Source organism: Pan paniscus, chromosome 6, assembly GCF_029289425.2.
Source record: "Pan paniscus chromosome 6, NHGRI_mPanPan1-v2.0_pri, whole genome shotgun sequence".
NCBI lineage: Eukaryota > Metazoa > Chordata > Mammalia > Primates > Hominidae > Pan > Pan paniscus.
In genome coordinates this window covers 23,450,111-23,472,529 of record NC_073255.2, presented here as the reverse complement: position 1 = coordinate 23,472,529, position 22,419 = coordinate 23,450,111, and the positions used below count along the sequence as shown (strand labels likewise).

Here is a 22,419-nt window from a genome sequence, read left to right as displayed (position 1 = left end):
AATTAACCGAGGAAAATATCATGTGCTAATACAATGCAACCTCAGAATGTCACTGAAGAGTGATGCACCACCAAAACACAGGATGTTATTCCAAAACATCATCTCAATCATACGTTTGTTTGGAGATGAGTCTTAGTCTTAACATAATAAGAGCACAGGGTTAAACATGGAGTTTTCTCATTGCAACTTGGAACTCAAAGCTAGTTCAGATTTTGTTACTTCTTAAAGGAACATGTCAGATATTTGTGCATGAAAACCAAGAGGTATGTTGAAAGCAGTAACATTACATTGACTTTATATGCAGTCCTTTAAAAAATTAGTTGTCTAAGTGACATAGCATGAAGATTGTTGGGAAAGATTTTAAAATTACAATGTGTGGGGTTGCAATTTTATTTTATGAGATATCAGACAGAGTTGCATACTTGCTGTAAACAAAAAGGCAAGCTACGCTTTTACTCATACAAATAATAAGCTTTTCACGAAAATTGTAAGTATAGAATACATACCTGTACAAGAACAAAAGGAACATATAAGGAAGTAAAAATATTTTAACTAGCTTATTGGCAGTAAATAGTAATTTAAAATAAAAGGATATGTTATTCACTTATCTGTATTCATTGAAGAGAAAGTAAGTGTGGAAAAATAAGCATTTTAAATAGGGCATAATATTCATTCAAGGTTATATCTGCTTCTCACAGCACTAAGATATGGACTAGGGGATTTGACACGGACTGGGAGAATGGCACAAAAAATACTATAGACCTCACAAAAGAGTTTTCTTTGTTTCCCAGAGAGAATTTCTGTGATATCCTCCCACCTCATCACAGGAACCAGACTTAAACTAAAATGAGAAATAGATTATCTTCTCAGACGTAATAATGGCAGCAACACACTGGCTCCTCACACTGGCTTTGACTAAAGTGAAGAGATTTGGGGACAGTCTTACTCTGGGATTGCAGATCTTTGTAGTTTCCTATAAAACTTGAGTGGCTCCATTTCCTCTGGCAGTGTACTGATATTCAGCACCTACCATGGTGCCCTGGGCCAGAATTTTTTGGAGGCTAACCTATTCTTCACAGGCACTCTCAAGCTACCATTATGCTCATGCTGTCGATGAGGAAACTGAGTCATTTCCCCAATTTTGCTTCCATGTGGGACCAGCAACAAAACCTTTAAACTGACCAAGGCTATGAGATTTGTTGACAGCTGCTGCTACAGGGAGTATGACTCTGCAGCCACTGCTGGAAGACAGGGGAACCACAGAAAAGTAGGGAGAATGGTGGTGGCTTTGGAGGAGAAGAGGAAGCAAACTTAGGCTCTGAAGCTCATGGCAGGAATAAAGGAGTGCAACTGGGAGTCAGAGGACTTGGGCACAAGAAAAAAGCTCCGGTGACTTTATAACTGTCAGGATCTTCAAGTCATGGAGACAATTCTTGATGAAGCAAGGATGGTTCTGTGTCCCGCATATCTACTAGGTATAGTTGGTTCTTCCCAAAGACTCTTAACTGGTATGTCATCTTCATAGAAACTTTACAGACCCGGACATTGTTTAGCTTATCTCCTTGGATTACACATAAGGAAATAGGCACAGCATTTATGTAGACTTTCAAGGTCTAGGATGACTTCAGAGAATTGAAAAACCATTTCCCTTGAATTATTTTCTTTAAATACAGCTTTCCTCAACTATGCTTTTTGATCGGAGCAGTCTATCTGTTCCACGTTTATCTCTTAATAAGACCTGGAGCCATAGCCTACACTGCTAACTGAGTATAGACACACTTTAAAGTCAGACTAACAGATTGGGAGGGGTACCATTCACCTGACACAATGAAAGATCCTGACTAGCATTCTTGCAAGGCTGGAAGACCATCCCACCTTAGCATTGCAGTGAGCTCACAAGTGTTTTCAGACAAAGCCAAGATTTTTCCAAGAAGAAGTTTTGAATCTGGCCCAGCCCTTAAATCAGTGCTTTGCTATGATGCCAATACTTCACAGTTTAGAACATGGAAATGACGGTTTTAATCTGAAAATTTTTCAGAACCAAAGATTTTTATTGTGGTTAGATAAAATGAATATAGTAAATGTATGAATGGCTATTGTTTAACCTTCACAAAACAATTAACGAGTAACTTCTCTGTCTTAGATTAATGGTGTTGGGTGCAAGGCATACAAAGATGTCCTATAAAACACCAATTCACATGGTAGTTAGGTGCACAGAAAAGTAAAGAGCTAATTCTTTGACTTGTGATAATTACTGTAATTAGAGGAAGGAGCATTATGTTAGGACATGAGATATGAAATGGGCCAAGTGCTGGGGTAAGTGTGGCCTACTCACATTTTACTAAGGCTCTTCAAAATCTTATTTAATTTCTCTCCTGTTATGTCAATAGGAGGGGCATCTCATAAATAATATTTGTAATTCAAATGAATACAAAACACATAGACTGAAACATTATGCCTCTCAATAGAGCTATTTATGTGGAATTTAAATTAAGCCACTGATTTCAATTAAAAGAGTCAGAATCTCTTCCAAAAGGGACACTGGCTAAAATTAGAAAAATGGACAATGTCAACTGCTACAGGGATTTAGAAAGGTAAAAACTCTCATATAATGCTGGTGGGACAGTAGTCTGGTACAGCAATTCTGCTGAACTTTAAACCAAAATAATTATACTGTATACCATGACCCAGTGATGGCTTTGCCGGGAATTCTAACTTTGAGAACTTATCTCATTAAGCTGTAGGATGATGGGCCATGGTATATATTGAAGGGCACCAGGACATCTACCTCGGGGAATCAGTACGCGGCAGCACCCACGATGGATTTTTATGGTGATTGAAAGCACACCATTAGACTTCTGCATCCAAAAAGACATGGTGTCTGGATGTAAAAACACAGGCTTAGTGATAAAAGCAAGAAAATGGAATGATGCAGATAACATTGTGCCATTTATATCCCATTAAAACTCATGGATGCAAAGTAAAAAATATATATGATGTAAAAATTCATATAAACAAGAACACGGGAGAGAATGATGCCTCCAGGAGCAAGGAAAATGAAAGTGGGGAAAGGAGATGGAGAGAAGGAACCAAGGAAGGAGGGAGGGAGGCAGGGAAAAAAGGAGGAAGGGAAAGAGAAGAAGATAAACAAATACTTTTCTTACTCTTAAGAAGACAAAAAAGTCAATGATAGCCCTTGACAGAATGCTAGTTATACTAGTTATGTAAATAATTACCTACTTTTCCTTTTTTTTTTTTTTTTAAGACAGGATCTTGCTCTGTCGCCCAGGCTGCAGTGCAGTGGTGCGATCAAGGCCCACTGTAACTTCAAAGTCTTGGGCTCAAACTCCTGGCTAATGTTTGTTAGGTTTTTTTTTTTTCTCCCTGTAGAGACAGGGTCTTTCTATGTTGCCCAGGCTCGTCTTAAACTCCAGACCTCAAGTTATCCTCCCACCTCAGCCTCCCGAATTGCTGAGATTATAGATGTGAGCCCCCATGCCTGGCCAGTAATCACTCACATTGTAAAAAGCTCACAGAAATGTGGATATAGAATTTTCAGTTTACTGTATATTCCAAATTATCTACAATATGCATGAGAATCAGAAAAAGAAAAAATATATATATACACACAGAATTTTGGTGAGGAGCAGCCTGGACTTGTGAAACGAAGTCTGGTCTAAGTGTCTTATACTTGAGCTCTCCCACTCATGGCTTGTAACCCTGGGCAGCACCCAACTTCCCTGGACTTCAGAACCTTCAGCCTGAGATTGAAGCACCTCTGCCCAGCTCTATCAGGTAACATGTGTGTCTATTAGAATGGCATACAGGAAGACATCCTTATGAGTGTCAATCAGCTTTGGCTTTACAAGGTCCCAAGTCCCTGAATCCAGGCTATCTAAAAAGAACATAGCCACGTTTTAAAAAAGAAAAGCCTCAATCATTTAATATTTGCCTATGGTTTTCACGGGATTTTTCAAGATTGTATTTATTTTCTACTCTTCTTTCAGATAGCTCATAGAAAATTAAAATCTCCATGTAATTAAAAAAATTGTTGAAGCAGTAGAAATCTCTCAAGTTTTCATTTTACTGGACACCCAAGGTGTTACTATAAAATGGTGAGACATATTGTGAGACCAAAAAACAAACAAACAAATATAAGAGAAAGATCATTTGACAGAGTTTCCTTAGCATTTGAAAGGCACTGATGTTTTGTTAAAGATCTTACTTTAAAATATTGACTCATGTTATTCCTAGTAAATGATTATTTTGTCATAGCAACCTCCTTTCCCTGAATCGGGGGTGGGGGGAACGTGTTTTATTTGCTGCTATCTAAAACCACAGCTCTACACCCACTCAGAAGGGAGCATAACATTTACTGCAAATGTCACAACAACTATTATGAAACAACAGGCAGATGAGTCATGTGAGATTGGGGCAAAACAAGTGACATTACAGATGATTTTAGAACACTTAACCTTATTATTAGAATCCTTTTTTAAAAGCATTTGTATCTGCTGGAAAATTTATTTTAAAAAATAGCATAGCAGAGACAGCCACTAATGTTCAACTAGAAATAAACCAGCAGCTTGGCTACCGTTAAAATAGCTATCAAATAAATCTACTGAATCTAAAGTAATAGTGTTGATATCCATGGAAACATATTTGAACCCACAGGCCCACAGTATTAACAATAAAGTAACTAGATAGGTAAAGACATCTTTGACTGGAGTTGGAAATAGAAACCTCTGAGGTTTCAGCTCCCCAACCAAGTTTACAAATGAGTAAAGCAAGTAGCTCCAACAATCTGAGTTCTGGGACTGAGCATATGTAGGAAATAGAAGAAATGGAACAGAAGTGGTCAGAGCAGATGGAGACTCACTCTCACATGAGAGCTGCTGGCTTGAAGACAAACATGCTAATGAGTTTTCCCTACCAGGAGTCAGCGCTGATAATAACAACAAAAAATGAACTTGTTCCGAACTTCACAATCTACCACCTGCCTTCCAAACACTGATTCCTTAAAACAAAGCTGCTAGTGTAGGTATTACGGTACTACCTTCTCCTAGATCAGGAATCTGGGGGTCAGGGGAAGTCTGGCAACTTGACCAATGACTACAAGGTAGCTGGGTTTGGAGCCAGGTTCAGGCCGAGTCTTCTGAATGGAACACCCATACATTCTACTACAATGTGCTATTTCCTGAACCTCAATTTATGAGTAAATTCTCCTCCTACTTCTGTCTTCCCTTTATCTAAATTAGGCAGGACATGTGAATTACAAGATAGAAAATTTTGTTTTCATCTAGGGCTCAAGATCTTTAGATACAGCCTGACTTTCCTACTTCTGAAGCAGCACAATAGGATAGAATCCCATTCATTTACATGGGCTCTGAATTAGGTGACATGCTTTTCTACTTACAGGCCATAAAATAAAGACTTCATTCAAATATACACTACTTTAATAAGAAAATTCACCAGTGTTGCTTAAGCAAAAACAGTAGAATAAGCCAATTTTGTAAACGGTAAAGTATGCAACCATTTTTTTAGAGTGCAATATATTATGCAAATAATTCATACCCCCAAAATATTTGTTGCTATGAAATCCCGTAGTACTATCAATCTTAGGAGACATCTGTAAAAATCATCCTAAATTCTAAATGATGGTTACTCAACTATGGCTAAGAAATTTTTTTTTTCTTTTCTCCAGTTTGGGTGGAAACATTTAGTGCTAAAAAGCTAAGATATTAATTTGCTGACAGTCTTAGTCTAAATTCCGCTGTCTCCTCACCTATCGAGAATGAATTACACCATAGATCTCTGTAAATGCAATACAGCAGAAAACCACATGTTAGCCATCAGGGTTGCATTTTTTGTTCTGGGCCACAGAGAGGCTACTCATCAGTGCATAAAGGTCTGCCCACCTGGCCTTTTGGATCATAGTTCAGGCACACAATTAATTCATTATGAGGTAAGTCACTGCTTGCTTTTGAACTCGTCTTTCCAGATTTGGAGGTGAATGTCCTGTCACTGACCTGAAGAAATACCTCTACCCTTTTAAACTCCATTAAATCACATTTCCTTCTGTTTTGTTTTGTTTTTCTTTTTTTAATGGTGGGGGTGAAAGGAAAGGTTTGCAGTGAGAGAATATGTTCAACAATTAGCTGAAAAGCTAGGGTACCTAAACAGATGATTTGTGGCAAGTTATGGCTTTAGAAATATAAAACAGATTAAAACAGTATAAGCAAAATCTTTTATTTACTTTCTTCACCGATGTATACTTACTGGTTGTTCCAATATGTTGTACTAAATACTATATGCACATACATATGTATTTACAATGAAGGAATTTATGTATCTTCTTTAGTAACTGTCAAATCATGTTTTCCCCCTTCTTCCCTCCTGAAAGGTAATCATCATGCTAAATTTTGTGTTCATCACTCTCTCGCCTCTTAAAAATATACTATTACTACATATTATCAAAGTATGCTATTACCATTTCTGAACCTAATAAAATCCTCCCATGTTGTAAGTGGTCTTCTGAAACACTGCAATGACAATGCATTTCTCAGAATCATACATGCTGCTGAATGTAGTCTAGTGTGTTGTTTTCATTTTTCAGTGGCACAAAATCCATCCAGGGACTGATTAGAACCCAGATCCTTTGGTGTTTTTGCAATTACTAAGAATTACACTCTTCATACTGAGAGATAACGACAATCTAAAGTTTTTTGAAAAAAAAAATTGTAACCAAGTTGTTCTTTTCCTGGAAATTTACTAAATAGTTGCAGAGAATGGACCAATATCCAGATATAACTGCACTAACAAAAAGATGCTATCTACAACTAATAACCCAATAACTCCACTTATGTCTCTGGCTGCAAATATAAACAAAGTATTTATTCCATCTGCTATCATGTTTTTGAAAGGATAATGAAAAAGATAAAGAGGGGTAACAGGATAGTAAGTAAGAAATAGATGCGGGACCTGAAGACCATGTAGAGGCCAGAATTACTATTCTTTAAATAGCTGAAAATGGTCAAACGACAGCATCTAGATAGTTTGCTCATGTTTCTTGGAAACTTATTTGAGGGAAATTTTTGAAATCTAGAAGGAAGGTATATTCCTCCAGGGGGGTTTTTGTTTGCTTTGTGCAGACTCCTAACGTGGGAACTACAAATGTGGTGCCATGATAAGTCAAGTTAACAGCTTGAGGTTATATGATTTGGGCTACAGATCTACACAAGGACTAGCTTGTGGTTATGACATCTGAGAGAGAGGATCTGCCCTCTGCTCTGTTCCACATCAGACAGCCCAGGGCAGGGGGGTTGGCGGGGGACACAGCAGTAAGAGGGGCAGTCAACTCACCAATGTAACATAGACACAGGCCTCTGGGGTGTCAGCTTAGTGTTTGCAGGATCTCCTATTAGATTATCCTCCCTGGTTGGTACTAGGCTTTATCTTCTATCTCTTGAGTTTCTGAGGCCCTGAAAACCAAAGCTCAAAACTCAAGTGTGCAAATGTGCCTAGAGCAAAACTGACTTTACTGGCTTCAGTCCTTTGCTCATCCGAGACAACTTCTGGATTTCTGCCTTCACTTATTATATTCTGACCTGATAATTTCATAACTTATAAATAATTTATTATACATATCATATTGTGTTTGTGTGTATAAAATATATGAAATTACAGAGCAATAGCTGTACAGAGACATATCAGTCAAAATAACTATTTAAAATCAACTGGGTTGCCTCAGGAGACAGTGAAGTGAGCTCCCTATAAGCAGAAGTGTTCTAACAGAGGCTGGATAACCACATGGCAGAAAAGCTATGGAGATGATCCAAGAATAAGAGACTTGACCAGTCCCTTTCTGTCTCAAGGTACCATGACTCTACAAAATATAACGAAAGAAGTATGTTATATATTAGAAGTTAACGCACCAGCTCTCCTTGCACAGAGCAATGCACAGTGAAGAAGGCATAATAACAGAAACAAAAATAAGGCTTTCAGTCAATTGTTGATGACTTCAAAACAGGTGATTTCATGAGTGGCTATTTTCAGACTCTTGCCTTTGATAGCCTTATACAGAAACTACATAGACAAATTCTTGCTGACTTTTATATTAACTTTCCTCTTAGTCTTGTATCATTGGTTACACTAAATCATGTGTTACTTTAAACTAATATCCTTTAATATGTCATTCTTCAAACACAGAGTTCATATCTTGTCCATGTTTATATCCCTACTGTGAGGCAAAATGACTTGAATATAGCAGGTGCTCAAAAAAGGTTTGCTCAGTGAAGCTTTACACCCTTCAACCATAATACTGCAATTATTTTTCATCACTTTTCAGTTCAAATGGATAAAAATCCGCCTCGCTAGGTTCTTCCTCTGAGAGGCCTGTATGAGTTGTTTTTACTTACTGATGTGTCTACTCACATCAGCATAACCAATAACCCAGCAGAGGGACTAGTAAGTTACATAATTGTCAGGCAGTGTACACTGAGGATCACTAAGAATGTTTGACTGAGGATCACATTTCAAGCCCGGATTGCCTTCCAAACATCTTTGGTTGTCTGATTTATAAATAAGATCAATTTTACTGAATTCCATACATAAGAAAAAAATCTGTAAGAAAAAAATTGATATTTATTTATGTCAGCTAATAAATATCAGTTCATTTCTTATAGGTTTATAATATTTACATTAGTTAGTAAATATCAATTTTTTTCAATTGGTTTACAATATGTGGAACTGAGTAAACTTCAATTCATAAATATCATTTGGATATTGAAGGTCAACTCAGAAATATCACTTTGTATTAGGTAGCTAATCAGAAATTCAGTTTTTAAAAGAAACAAAATAATAAGGGTCTTACCTCAGCATGAGGGGTAGAGGGCAAAACCGAAGTCTCATTTTCAGTAACACTTCCAGTTGGCCCATTGTTTGGTGAACTGGGACCAGAGCCTGGAGAACTGCTACTGACTGAGGATTCTGAAAAATATTGTGAAGTACAAATCTGTTCATGAGGAACATACATAGATGAACTTTAGTTACTGTAACATGTAACATTGGGCATGTTATTTTCCCCCTATGTAAATGCAAGCACTATTTCACAAAATAGAAAGAACTAAAAATTTCTGCAGTATCTCTGAATTTTCATACCACTTATTCCTCCTTTGTTTTCATGGCAAAACATACAAAATAGTGTTCAACAGTTTCTAGAGAAGTAAAGATATCCAGTTAGAGAGGGTCTCACAGGAGCTTTGAATGAGAAAAAAAAAAAAACTGAAGAAAGGAATCTTTTCTTACTTGCTCTTATGCTATTACAGAAAATAACAGTAATGAAGATAATGAACTTGTGCACATCAAAAGACAAGTCGTTAACCCATGAGGTTCAGACCCATTCCATTAGGTCTGAAAAAAATTGTTCAAATGCTGTGCTGTAAATTGTTTTTTATTTAATATACTAAGGCTATACCTTATTATAGCATATACTAGTTAAAGTTATATGAAGAAAATACAATAGAATGTAAAATCTCAACATTGCACCGATGACCTTGTACAAGACCATCTGACTTTAACTCTACTCAACTTATTTTCCAGAAAATGAGAAGTTGCCTAAATTTAACATGTAGATTTTTAAATACCAATATAACAAGAAATTCCTTTTAGCAAAAGTCAGGCAACAACAAGACAGATTCTTTATTTAACCCATCCTTTCCTCTTCAGATATGAAATTCACATGTACCTCAACTTATGCAAAAACTAATGCATTTATTAAAACATTTAATCAAAAATATAAATTTCCATTTCCTAGAAATATAGTTAGAGAAGTCATCTTATCAAGCTTTGGCAAATTATTTACTCAGCTCTAATTAATTCCCTACCACCTTCTACACTTCACTCATTTCAAAATCTAGTCCTAGCTGCCTCATCATTACACCTTGTCAACCCAACTCTGCACAAATGATCTTGCCTCATGCTTTTCAGAGACAGGATTTTTGATATGATTTCCACCAGCATCTTTTCTTTCTACTCATGATTATGTTATCTACATTCTCTTTTCCCATTTCAAATATAAGGCATTTCTCTTCCTCTCTAATGCTCACACATTTAGTCTTACCCATGATCCCATCCCCTTAAAAAAATCCTAAAAGGATTAGTTAGGTGGAATCTTCAGGCCCTCCTCCTACACTGGAATTGCCCCTCTAGTCTGACAGCATGCTAGTAATTCTTGAGAAATGGTGTGCTCTCACAATGTCCACTCACTTCTTCAAGCCCTGGCAATATAGCTTACCCACTATAACTGCAACTGTTCTCTCAAATGCCACCACACTTGAAGGCCTCAGAGAAAACATTCCTTTCCACATCCTTTCTACAGTGGCATTCTCTACATCCATGTTTGTCTTTCCAACTCTTTGACTTTTCTTCCTCCTACCAATTCCTAAATTCAGACATTCACCTAAGTTTGTGACTTTATCCATTTCCCTTGTCAAAATCACTCAATATCATGACTTCATATGTCATTTTGGGGCAGAATTATCTCAGGAAAGTCACATTTCTTGCCTTTAACTCATAAATTCCAGCCCAAATTCCTCTGAAAGCTGGACCTTCCAAGCTCCCCTACATATGTGTAAAACTCAATGTATGTATTTTAATATTAAAATACATACATTGTATCTCTACAACGTATGCAAATCTCTATTTTTTCATCACCCTAGAGTCATCTTCACTCTCTCTTTACTGCAAATCTAATTAATTACTAGGCCCTTTTAATGTGATCTTTACACTATCTTTCCATCTATGTCTGACTACAATCATTTCAGTTTAAGGCCTTGTTATTCTGTCATGAACTATAGCAAAAGTCTGCTAATATTTCTGAGTCACTACAGTAGTCTCTCAAACCTTTCTTTCAAACTCTTGCAAAAGGATCAGACAGAGATAACTCACACCATGTCCCTCTGCTCCAAAATAGAGCCTAATATTATTTCCCACCATTGCCCTTTCTGTACTCTACACTCAGTCAAATTAAATCACCTATTCTCCTTTCATGCCAAATACTTTTCCAGTTCATGCTTTTGTATCCTCCTTTCTTTCCATTTCATTGCAGGCCGAATCCCACCTATAAGGTCCAAGCCTGGCTCACATAACATATGTCCCTCAGAGAAAGGGAACACCCAGTTTCCAGGCAATATTTTCTTACCCTCTCTCAGAACACCTATAACTCTCAACTTGTATTATAATTATATCTCTACTCAGAAATGCAGTACCACTGGAAAGAATGTGAGGTTAATATAAGAATTCTAATCCTGCCACTTATTTACTGTGGGATTTGAGCAAATTATTAGTATCATAAAATACTTAAACACATTTTGCTCACTGCCTTTCTGTCTATATATCTGGTTTATATTTTGATTAATTTTTTTTTAATCATCACCTCTTGTTTTCCTTTAACAAAGGAAATGTAGAATTTAAAAATTCTTACAGGAGCTTCTTTTTCCCAACTCCTAACTCTCGTCTTTACAATATGACTGATTTCTCGTTAATGTCTCATTTCCATATCATTTCCATTTCCATATTTTTTTAAAACTACTTTCTTAAACATTCTGTCTTACCAATTTTAAATTATAATATTTATATTATTTTATGATATTAAGACTGAAGTATTTCCTTATGTAGAAATCACTGTGATAAGCACTAGAATTCAGGGCAACAACTACTGTACCAGAGGATTCTATGACATGACACTGGATGGGATCTGGGAGAAGATAGCAACTGATTTTCTGAGATCTCTGATCTCAGTGTATGATATTGGAACTGGAGCTTGAAGAAGGGTAGCCAATGAAATAAGGATGTTGGAGTAGGGAGAATGGCAGAGAAGGCATTGCAGGCACAGGGGGAGTCAATTTTAACATTTGAAAAGAACAGGACTTTTTGTAGGGGGCAGAAAATACTTGAATTTGAAAAAAAAAGATGGCAAGTGGGTTCCCATGTCAATGAGTGGAATGAGTTTGAAAAGAGCTTACACTTTAATCTATGAAATGGGGAAGAGAGAAAAGACATAGAGGTAAGAGGATAACAGCAAAAGCAACTGAACTGCTATGATGTTATGATAGTCTCTGACTAGATACTAAAAATATTTAGTATTAAGATCCAAACAAATCTCATCCAAACTAGATGAAAGTTGGCAGAGCAATGGGAAGGAGTACAGGTGAAGACAGCTGTGTGTCAGTAGTCCGGAGCCTCCAAAGACATTTCGAGTAAGTGCGGTATACCAGTTAAAAGTATCTACCAAAGCATCCATAAGTCCACTCACCAGAAATGTCTTCCTAATAAATGTACAAGTCTCTCTTCCAATACATATTGTTTCCTGAGATGAAAGGGCGAGTGCTTATCTCACGAAATTAAGAAGAGAAATATATTTTAAATTTAAGGAAATTCGAGTAAAACTCTGGTAAATCATAATCCTTATAAATAAGAACCAATCATTACTGAGATAGGTAATGAGCTAAATGCCACTGCAATTTGGTACGGAAAAAAAAGTGACTGTGTAGAAAAAGCTATGATCAAGAAAACAGACTACAGGAACACAGAAAAGCACATTGGGATAAATAAATATGACTTCAGACATTAAGACTATGAAGCAAAATAAAATAGCATTATATTCAGTTTTGTCTTTTCTAGAAGTTTTTCTGTTAGAAGGGGCTTACTTTCTGCAGTTAGAAAAACCACCTATCTACATTTACATTAGACACCTGATAGGTTTATAATTCTTCACATTCACTAAAACAAATTCACTCCTCAACTGCCCACCCCCATCAAAGGCCTCTATTAGAAAAACCTAAGATTTTTATTTACTTACATACAATAGTATTTCCTGGGAAAAAAGTCTGTAACTCCAAACTTAGAATTCAATTCGTCTAAATTAGTGATTATATTTAATGTTGGAAAATACATATAAACTCTAGTAAAATAATTGTATTTATTATTCAGATTTAATATTTCTTATCCCAAGGAAATACTTTCCATTGAAATCACTAACACTTTTCTTCAGATAAGCATATAAAGTTGTCCAGATTGAATAGGAGACTAAATATTATTTTCCCAAAATTACTGGCCAAACTTTCAGGTTGCATTAGAACCTAAATACACGTTTCTACCACCACTTCCACAGTCTTCCTCTATATTGCCTTCCTGTAGACACTGTCATGGCCAAAAGAGTTATACAGGAAATAAAGAATTTTTAAAAACTTACTAAAAATAAGATCTGATCTTGGAGAACTAATACCAACTGCCCACATTGGTATAAGCACAGTTTTCCTTGAGAATGGGAAAAAAAGTGGTTGCAGATTACCACTTCTTTCTTCATGCAACCAAAGGAAACAACTAGATACAGTACATGACTCTAAGTAGGTACTCAAAAAACAGTAGTAAGCAGTAGTATTTTGGCTAGTATTTTTGGTTCTTACAGCCTTAGGTCTTTCATTTCAAACCAGGTACAACTGGAACTAGGGGTGTTGTAAGACCTCAGGTTGAATTTCCTAACCCCTCTACTAAAACAGGCAGCTAAAAAAATAACTCTTCCATTTGAGACCCATGAAAATGACAGTTTCTTCCCCTTCATAAAAAGCAATATATCCCCCTCCTGCCATAAGTCCCACTTCACTAGTAAACACATAAAGTCATTTATGAGTTCTGTAAATTTGTTGAAAAGTCAAGGTTTTGCTGTTCCATGTAGTTTAATTTTCCCAGATGTATTTTGTACATTCATGTCTGAGTACAGGGGAAAGTGTTCTTCTTGGACCTCCCTCTGCTCATTTCTGATCAAATTTCATTAAAAATTATATTCTCCTGGTTGGCATTCCCAAAATGGACTGCCTGTTCCTGAAAAGAATAAGGTGAGCTTTGGTGTTCCCTAGTTACACCTTGATTGACACATAGTTCTGTTTTTTCATTCATTTCCTGTTTAACACAGTTGGTGAATGCATAGCAAGGTTTATTGAACTACTTGTGAGTTTTCAATATAATTTCCTTTCAAGAAATATTTCTTCTCAAAATAACTTTTAATATGCAGCAGTTATATTTATTCTAAACTATTTTTTTTCATTCCTACTCCCAGCATTCATAGGTCTGCCCAGTCCTCAATTACCTGTCACCTCAAACATTCGCTTCTTGAATGAAGTGACAACATTTCCATCCTTCCGCCTGAGTAAGGGGCTGCTTCTCCTCTCTGCCACTTTCTGTTTTAACCTGGACCGCACCTTCAAGTTGGGCTCAGAGGCTGGGGATTGAGACAAAAAAAAAAAATAGATAAAAATTAAAAAAATAGAGAGCCAATTGCTCATGTGTTAAAAAAAAAAAAAAAAGTCTCACCCTTTTCTTGGTCCATTCTCATTCTCAAATGAAAAACCCAAGCACATAAATGAGGCATTGACTCTACATTAATGAAACAGGCAAATATTGCAATTATTTTTATGAAATGTGTGAAAGTTTTTTCAACTTCTCTAAATATGAAAGTAAAAAGTAAACAAAAATATAAGTTTTCTACTTATTTTATCTAGCAGATTTGGGATTGTTAATGGGAAGTTTAATTACTAATTGTGTTTGGGTCACAGTAAGATTTATTATACTTCATTGTCAGGCCTCTTAATTCTCTCAAGGGTGAAACTTAATAACCACTAAAAGAGTAACTTAATGTGATTTTAGAGACTTTGACCTGGCTTGTGGTAATAAGAAGACACCTCTGCAGCATATAATTTATGTCTAATTCTGACTCCTGGAATATTTCTTTGTCAGTAGTTTCTAATCTAAAACCTTGGGGAAACATACTCAGTGTAATGACACCAAACCAACTAGAATCAATGCAAATAAGACATTCTATACATTCAGTATACTATCAGCTGGAAAGAAAAGGTGGCTAAGTCTTCGAATTGAAGGTTCTGAGTTAGGTTATATATTCCATAATACAAATGCACATTATTCACATGTATGTTACCATTTATTTCATATTCTAAACAGTGAAGCTTATTACAGAGCTTCACTATTTTAAAAATAATACCACTTATTTCAAAATAATTATACTTTAGAAGAATGGAAACATTGGATTGCATCTCTGTGCAGCAGAAGTGGATGGTGGGGATGGTGGTGGTAATGATCATCATGAAAAGGATATTTCTCATAACAATTAACATTTATATAGTCTTTTCTATGTTCCAGTACTATTCTAAATGTTTTATCAATATCAACTTGTTTAACCATAAAAACATCTGGAAAGCCTATGCCTATTTATAATTTGATTAGATCAATGAGGAAACCAAAACAGAGAGACAGGGTAAGTATCTTGCCCAAGGTTACAGAGGTAAAAGGAGATGAAGCCAGGCTCTGTACCGAGGTAGTCTGGCATAAGTCTATTCTAAATACTGAAAATGTTGTTCTTCCAGCTTTCCTTATGTATTATCATCATAAAAATTATAAAATAGTTTTTCCCAAAGCACCACTAATCATCTAGAGCAGATACAATGTTATAATGTAGCCAGATTTTATCAGTGAAAATATTTTTGAGGGAATTTATATTTTTGACAGACTACAAGGGATATCAAAGGTAGAACTTACAATTCTTCTCCACTTTTTTTGTTGTTTTAGTCTTCAAATATCTATACTTTTTGCTTTAAGCTTCGATGGGGAACTCTTGCATTATATGTTTTCTTGGAATTGGCTTGGTGAAATAGGAACTTAAAAATGAAGTTCAGATACAAAAAAATAAAGCTACTTTTTTTGTATTGTAAACCTGATTTTATGCCTGAAAATACTGAAAAGATAAAAAAAACCAAAAGCCCTAAAATGCTGTAAAAGTAGGGTGTCAAAAGGTGGGGCAGAGATCAGGGGTGAGCACAAGCTCAAAGTGATAGAGAGATCTGAAATGTATCACTTGCTGGGACTCCCACAAGAAGGCAAACAAACCAACCAATTTGGGAAAGGATTAGGATTCTTGCCAGATCTTCCAGTAGTGGCAACACACTTCACCTTAGTGTAGGAATCTATCTCAGTTTCTAACCCCCAACTTACCCAGGAATAAAGTGAGATACTGGGACTGTATTAATGTACTTAGATATGTTTTCATGTACACATGTATTTTTAAATTACTTCAAAAATATTGATCTTGCCTCCAAAAAGTTATAGATAATAAATATATTTATCTAAAACCTAGAAAGGAAAAATAAAGAACCATGAATCCCTAGGTGCTGACTACATTGGTATCCTCTGTAGCCTTGCTAATAACCACAGGAAATCATAGATTCTCAGAACTTAGATGGAGATATGATTTTATAATGCAACCTGATGGATTAAATGCTGCAAACTGGCAGTCCATAGGGAGTAAATCAATTGATCACTTCAAAAGGCAGTCGGTGGACTAGAAAAGACCATGCATTTTCAGTGAGGGATGTGAATTCAGTCTGCATGGGACAACTTTCCTGTTATGAAATTTGCAGTGAGATTATAGTGCTTTCTAAGCTTGATTCTTCATTTGTGAAACATAGCTTAAAGCCTTTCCAATTAGATACCTGAGAATAACTGTGAAGATCTGGGTGAATGTAGAAGGGAAGGGTTTAGGAAACATATTATTGGTACTATTTCTGAAGGCTAGTTATACAGCTAAGAGGGGCTGATCCAGAACTGGGCCCCAAATCTCCTTATTCTCAGTCTTGTCCTCCTCCTCTCCTAATATATTGCATCAGCTGGGGCTGAGTGTCTGCAATCAAGATAAAAATGTGCTGACAGATTGGAAAAATAGCATATGCCATTTAAACATTCTAGATGAAACCTAGAATTTTCCAAGATTTTCAGAAAGAAATGATTTTTAAGGTCAGCAGATAGCTTTCACTCCTGTTTATCTACTAGAGAATCAGCCAGATATACAGCTCTCAGATTTCTTTCAATGGTCAACATAAAAAAGCAAACACCAGAAGAGGAATGAGAACTGGGTTTTAGTCTTGTATCTACCACCTACTAAAATAAGTAACCTTGAATAATTCACAGTCTTGCTGAACATCAGTTCATTCACACAGACCAACTAAGATGATACCTTCATTGTGCCTGGAGTCAAATAGATGCCTGGATGAATTACTTTATATCATTAAACCTCGATTTCTCATGTTAAAATGGGGATGTTGGAGGGATTTTCTTCATTTTCTCCCCAACAGATTCAGTTTTCCTTCCTTCTCTGAGCCCATGGGGGCTGAATCCTGGAGCTGCAACACTCTAGTTCTTTGCTGGTTGGATTTCACTTGGGCTTAATCTACTGGCAGGACAGGCTGGTGGCCAAAGAATTAAGGAGGAGGGAGAGGCCAGGTTGTCCTACACTCTCCCTGTCACAATGCTGCATCACTGGCCATGGCTATGTCTCTTCCTGACTTCATCTCCCTCTGGAAGCCGCTATTCCAGGGCTCCAGCTCTCCAGCACTCCAGGAAAAATTTCCTCCCCTCTCTTCTTTGTGGGAATGACCTCCCACTATTGCTATTTTCTGGGTACCCCCACTTCCCTAAGCAGTTCATTTAACCTTACTAACTTCCTTGATAAGTAGTCCCTTCATAAAAGTCTATGACCCATGCTGCAAAGATCTGTTCCCTGCCAGGATCCTGATTAATATAGTCCTACATATCTCTTTTTTTTTTTTTTTTTTTTGAGATGGAGTCTCGCTCTGTTGCCCAGGCTGGAGTGTAGTGGTGCGATCTTGGCTCACTGATGCAACCTCCACCTCCTGGGTTCCACAAATTCTCCTGCCTCAGCCTCCCAGGTAGCTGAGACTACAGGCATGTGCCACCATGCCTGGTTAATTTTGTATTCTTAGTAAAGACAGGGTTTCACCATGTTGGCCAGGATGGTCTCGAACTCCTGACCTCAGGTGATCCACTCGCCTCGGCCTCCCAAAGTGCTGGGATTACAGGTGTGAGCCACTGCACCCAGCCAGTCCCACATATCTTGCAGCTACTATAGGATCAAATGAAATAATGACTAGTAGAGAATAGGCCAGTGGTTCACAACCAGGGAAGATTTCTCTTCCAGGGGACATTTGGCAATATCTGGACATTTTTGGTCATCAGTATGGAGAGCTGCTACAGGCATCTGGTATGGGTACAGGCCAGGGGTACTGCCAAACATCCTACAAAGCACAGGACAGCATCCCATGACAAAGTATTATCTTTACCCAAATGTTAACAGTGCGAAGTATGAGAAACCCTGGGACAGGCAATCAGTCAATGGCAGCTGTTAATAATTGTACTGCTCTGGGATGACTAAAGAAAATAATATCTGTCAGAGATTACCAAAGAAGCTGGAGAAGGGTAAGGGAAGAAAAGAAAAGAGAGATTATTAGAAATTGAGAGTACTCTATGTAGCTTGTATATATTAAATGTTTCAATAAATTTTATACTTGGAAGTTGATTTTAAAATGTTTCCAATACCACTAATATTTCTAAAAATAATAACACTAGGCAACTTTTATCATTAGTTGGTGGAGTTATGCAAAAAGGCATAATTCTCAGTTTTAGAAAGGATAACATTTGAGGCATTGTGATGATCTGAGGACATAAGGTTTTGAAAATAAGGAATCTCTGACATACTGTAAAGCACAACATAGATTTATGTTAACAAAATATACAGTATACAACTTCTCTAAAGAAAGGCCCCTACTTAATGTTTCTAGCAAAACCTTCTGCCTGTATTTCAGGTTTTGGGTCATGAGAGATATTAAAATCTCAGTAGTGAGGGTGAGAGACGAGATGATAGATAACTATCATTTAGTCCTGGCAATGCTCTATAAAACTCACTCCTAACATTTCAGAAGCCCACACACAGAAGCTCAGCATGATATATACCCAAGCAGAAGAATTAATGGCCTAGTGTGCTGACTCGGTTTGCAGTTAGAGTTAATTCTATTTTTAATGCTCTGGTCTCCCCAAAGGCTGAAGATTTCCATGCCAGTGACTTACTAATGGGATGCAAATCCTCAGAGCCCAGAAAAAGATCACTAGCTGGGGAGAGGTTCTGCTTGTATATGAATGTATTTCATGCCTAGTTGCACTAATTACCTTTCCATTTTTACCCCACACCCATCATTCTCTACATCTCAATTAATCATAGAAACAGAAGGCAAACTTTTTAGTGTGTGTGCTCATCTGAATACATTTGCCTGCTGAGATGAAAACTTTGTATAAAAATTGGCTATCATTATTTAAGTGAAAACAATCAATAGTAAAACAGAACAGACCCAATACCTTTTTCTCTTCTCACCTAAAAGAAAATATCCTCAATAAAAGGTAACAGAAAATATCTGAAGAATGCCTCATGAACTAAAGGTATTTCAAATCTTTATTCTCATACTAGTCTCCATGGTACACAATAAACTTAGGGTGGCAGGTATGAGCATAAAACATGGGAGAGGAATAGTAAACCTAGGTGGCGGAAGCAAAGGTTAAAAAATTAGGATTCCAAGGTACAGTGAGTGACACTGCCCAGACTTGTCATTTTACTAAGAGATTGATATGTGTGACTGTGTACATAATTGTGGGGTGTGATTTTTGTACACATATGCATGCAGACAGGCACACAAACTATCTTGTGTAGAAGCACACAGGACTCTGACACAAATAGACCAGACCTCTCATTCCAATGCTTTTCTTTCCCCCCCGAGATGGAGTCTTGCTCTGTCGCCCATGCTGGAGTGCAGTGGCGTGATCTTGGCTCACTGTAACCTCCCCCTCCTGGCTTCAAGCAATTCTGCCTCAGCCTCCCGAGTAGCTGGGATTACAGGGGCGTGCCACCACACCTGGCTAATTTTTGTATTTTTAGTGGAGACAGGGTTTCACCACGTTGGCAAGGGTGGTCTGGAGCTCCTGACCTTGTAATCCGCCCGCCTTGGCCTGCCAAAGTGTTGGGATTACAAGCGTGAGCCACTGCACCCAGCCACCAATGCTAACTCTTTGATGTACTAACTGTAACCCCAAATGAGTGATTTCATCTCTGTGAATCATTTTATCATCTATAAAAGAATGGTAACAATGCCTACCACACATCCTGGTTCTTGGCTCACCTGGTTGTCTATCATAAAAAAAAAAATTGTTCATTACATAGATGTCGAATGAATGTTTCATGAAGTGCAGATGTAAGATGAAGTTATGTTAAAATTAAACAAAATAAAAAATAAGTAGAGAGAGAGATGGCTGCAATTGGTACACTCCTTTGCCTAGTGTAATGTTTGAAAACACCATAACCATAACAATAGCCCTTTTCTGAACTTTGACTCAGTGTACTTAAAATAACTTTTGGTTAATAACTGACATCATATATTTTTCTCACTTTCTAATTTCCCTGCTTATAAATTGTATTCTGTTTAGTTCTAAGTCTTAACTAGATCATCATCCACTTAAGAAGGACCACCTACTATGTGTATTTTGCTTCTGCTCACTTTTTTTTTTTTTCTCACTCTGTCACCCAGGCTGGAGTGCAGTGGCATGATCTCAGCTCACTACAGCCTCAACTTCCTGGGCTCAAGAGATCCTCCTACCTCAGCCTCCTGGGTAGCTGGGACCACAGGCACATGCCACCAAACCCAGCTAATTTTTGTATTTTTTATAGAGATGGGGTTTTGCCACATTGTCCAAGCTGGTCTCAAATTCCTGGGCTCAAGCGTTCTGCTTGCCTTGGCCTCCCAAAGTGCTGGGATTACAGATGTGAGCCACTGTATCTGGCCTCTGTTCACTCTTAATCCTAGGTTGTGAATATTCTTTACAACAATAATTTAGATTAAAAAATTTCAATACCACATAGCGTGGTATGTAGAAGTTCTTCATTCTTATTGAAAATTATCATAAGGAAAAAATGGAAAATTTTCCATTGTGTTAATATTATATAAATATTTTAACATATTTCATATATTAAGATGATTAATTATTAACCAAGATTGAGTACTAGATTAATAAATGTTTCTTTAGGCCGGGCATGGTGGCTCACACCCGTAATCCCAGCACTCTGGGAGGCCAAGGCGGGCAGATCATGAAGTCAGGAATTTGAGACCAGCCTGTCCAACATGGTGAAAACCCATCTCTATTAAAAATACAAAAAATTAGCCGGGTGTGGTGGCACGCCCCTGTAATCCCAGCTACTTGGGAGCTGAGGCAGCAGAATTGCTTGAACCTGGGAGGCAGATGTTGCAGTGAGTCGAGATCATGCCATTGCACTCCAGCCTGGGTGACAGGGCAAGACTCCGTCTCTAAATAAATAAATACATACATACATGTTTTTTAAATAATGAATATTTGGGATATACAATGATTCCACCTGTAGTGAACATTTAGCTCTGTAATCATAGGTGAAGGTCAAGTCTTCACCACCAGCTTCAGATCCCTTTCTGGCATTGTCTATTCTTCCCTGCAGTACTGGATATCTGTCAACTTCTCCACACAGTTTCTCCCTCCCCTGAGTTTCTCCTGCTATCTCCTCCTCTCAGGGATCCCTTAGGAGCTGCCATATTTAAATGTTTTGTTACTTGGAACCAAATACTTATTATAATCTATCACCTATTCATTCACTCTCTATTCTTTCGGAAGGTTAGATTTCCTGACACAGTTCCTGCCCAAATCTCTCCTCTAACCCAAGCTGGCATTGTAGAAATCTAGAAACTGTTCAAATCAGTAATCACTACAGTTATGAAAGACACTTTGGGGACACAGTAGATCCTCCAGTCTAGTTAATCAAAATACACAGGTTACTCTAATTAAAAGTTTCATAATTATACAAAAGGTACATATTTTCAAAAGTACTATTTGGCTTACTACAATAAATAATACAATGTATGCCTCTTCTGGCTGGGATAAAATGAACCTTTAATGTTATGAATTAGATTTTATATATTTTGACACTAAGGAGCAAAATTTCTAATGTAACTATTTCTAATTATAACCACTTAACAGTATGTAATTCATATATAAAGTTTTCAAAAAATAATTTTGGGGGAATTTCTAGCCACATGTATGGTAATACATGAATGCAATTTCCTAAAGACATTATAATACTATTCGTCTTTGAGAAATACTACTGCATCTATCCATTCTCTTATTGCAAATACACCAATTTTGTCTACTTGTTAAGATTACCATTTTTCAAAATCCATATTGGTAAATGTTACTCAATTTACAATATGATCTTTTGAAAAGTGCTAATTTTATAATAAAATTTATTGCTTGCTTCCGATTATGTAAGTCATACATATTTGAGACTTTTAAGAATGGGAAAATTTGTGTATACTCTAAAATGTTTCCTTTGTGTTATATAGGTAAAATTATTTGAAAATGAGATCATTATATTTATGATTATATCTTATTTGTTCATTTAATAATATATTATGGGTCTTTTCCCAGATAATT

General features: G+C 36.9%; 1 protein-coding gene across 26 annotated transcripts in view; it reads right to left on the bottom strand.

Moving 5' to 3' along the window:
• The window catches only part of HDAC9 (histone deacetylase 9), a 911,762-nt gene that overhangs the window by 358,367 nt on the left and 530,976 nt on the right, over positions 1-22,419 (bottom strand). For 15 of the 26 annotated variants that reach the window (XM_063606187.1, XM_034963753.3, XM_055115734.2 and 12 more), the window contains 2 exons: positions 14,147-14,278; positions 8,873-8,988 (listed from right to left, as the gene is read on the bottom strand). In XM_063606187.1, coding sequence (XP_063462257.1) covers positions 8,873-8,988; positions 14,147-14,278 — 248 coding nt within the window. The remainder of the gene's footprint in view (positions 1-8,872; positions 8,989-14,146; positions 14,279-22,419) is intronic. The other 11 variants (XM_034963758.4, XM_063606189.1, XM_034963767.3 and 8 more) reach the window with 1 other exon arrangement.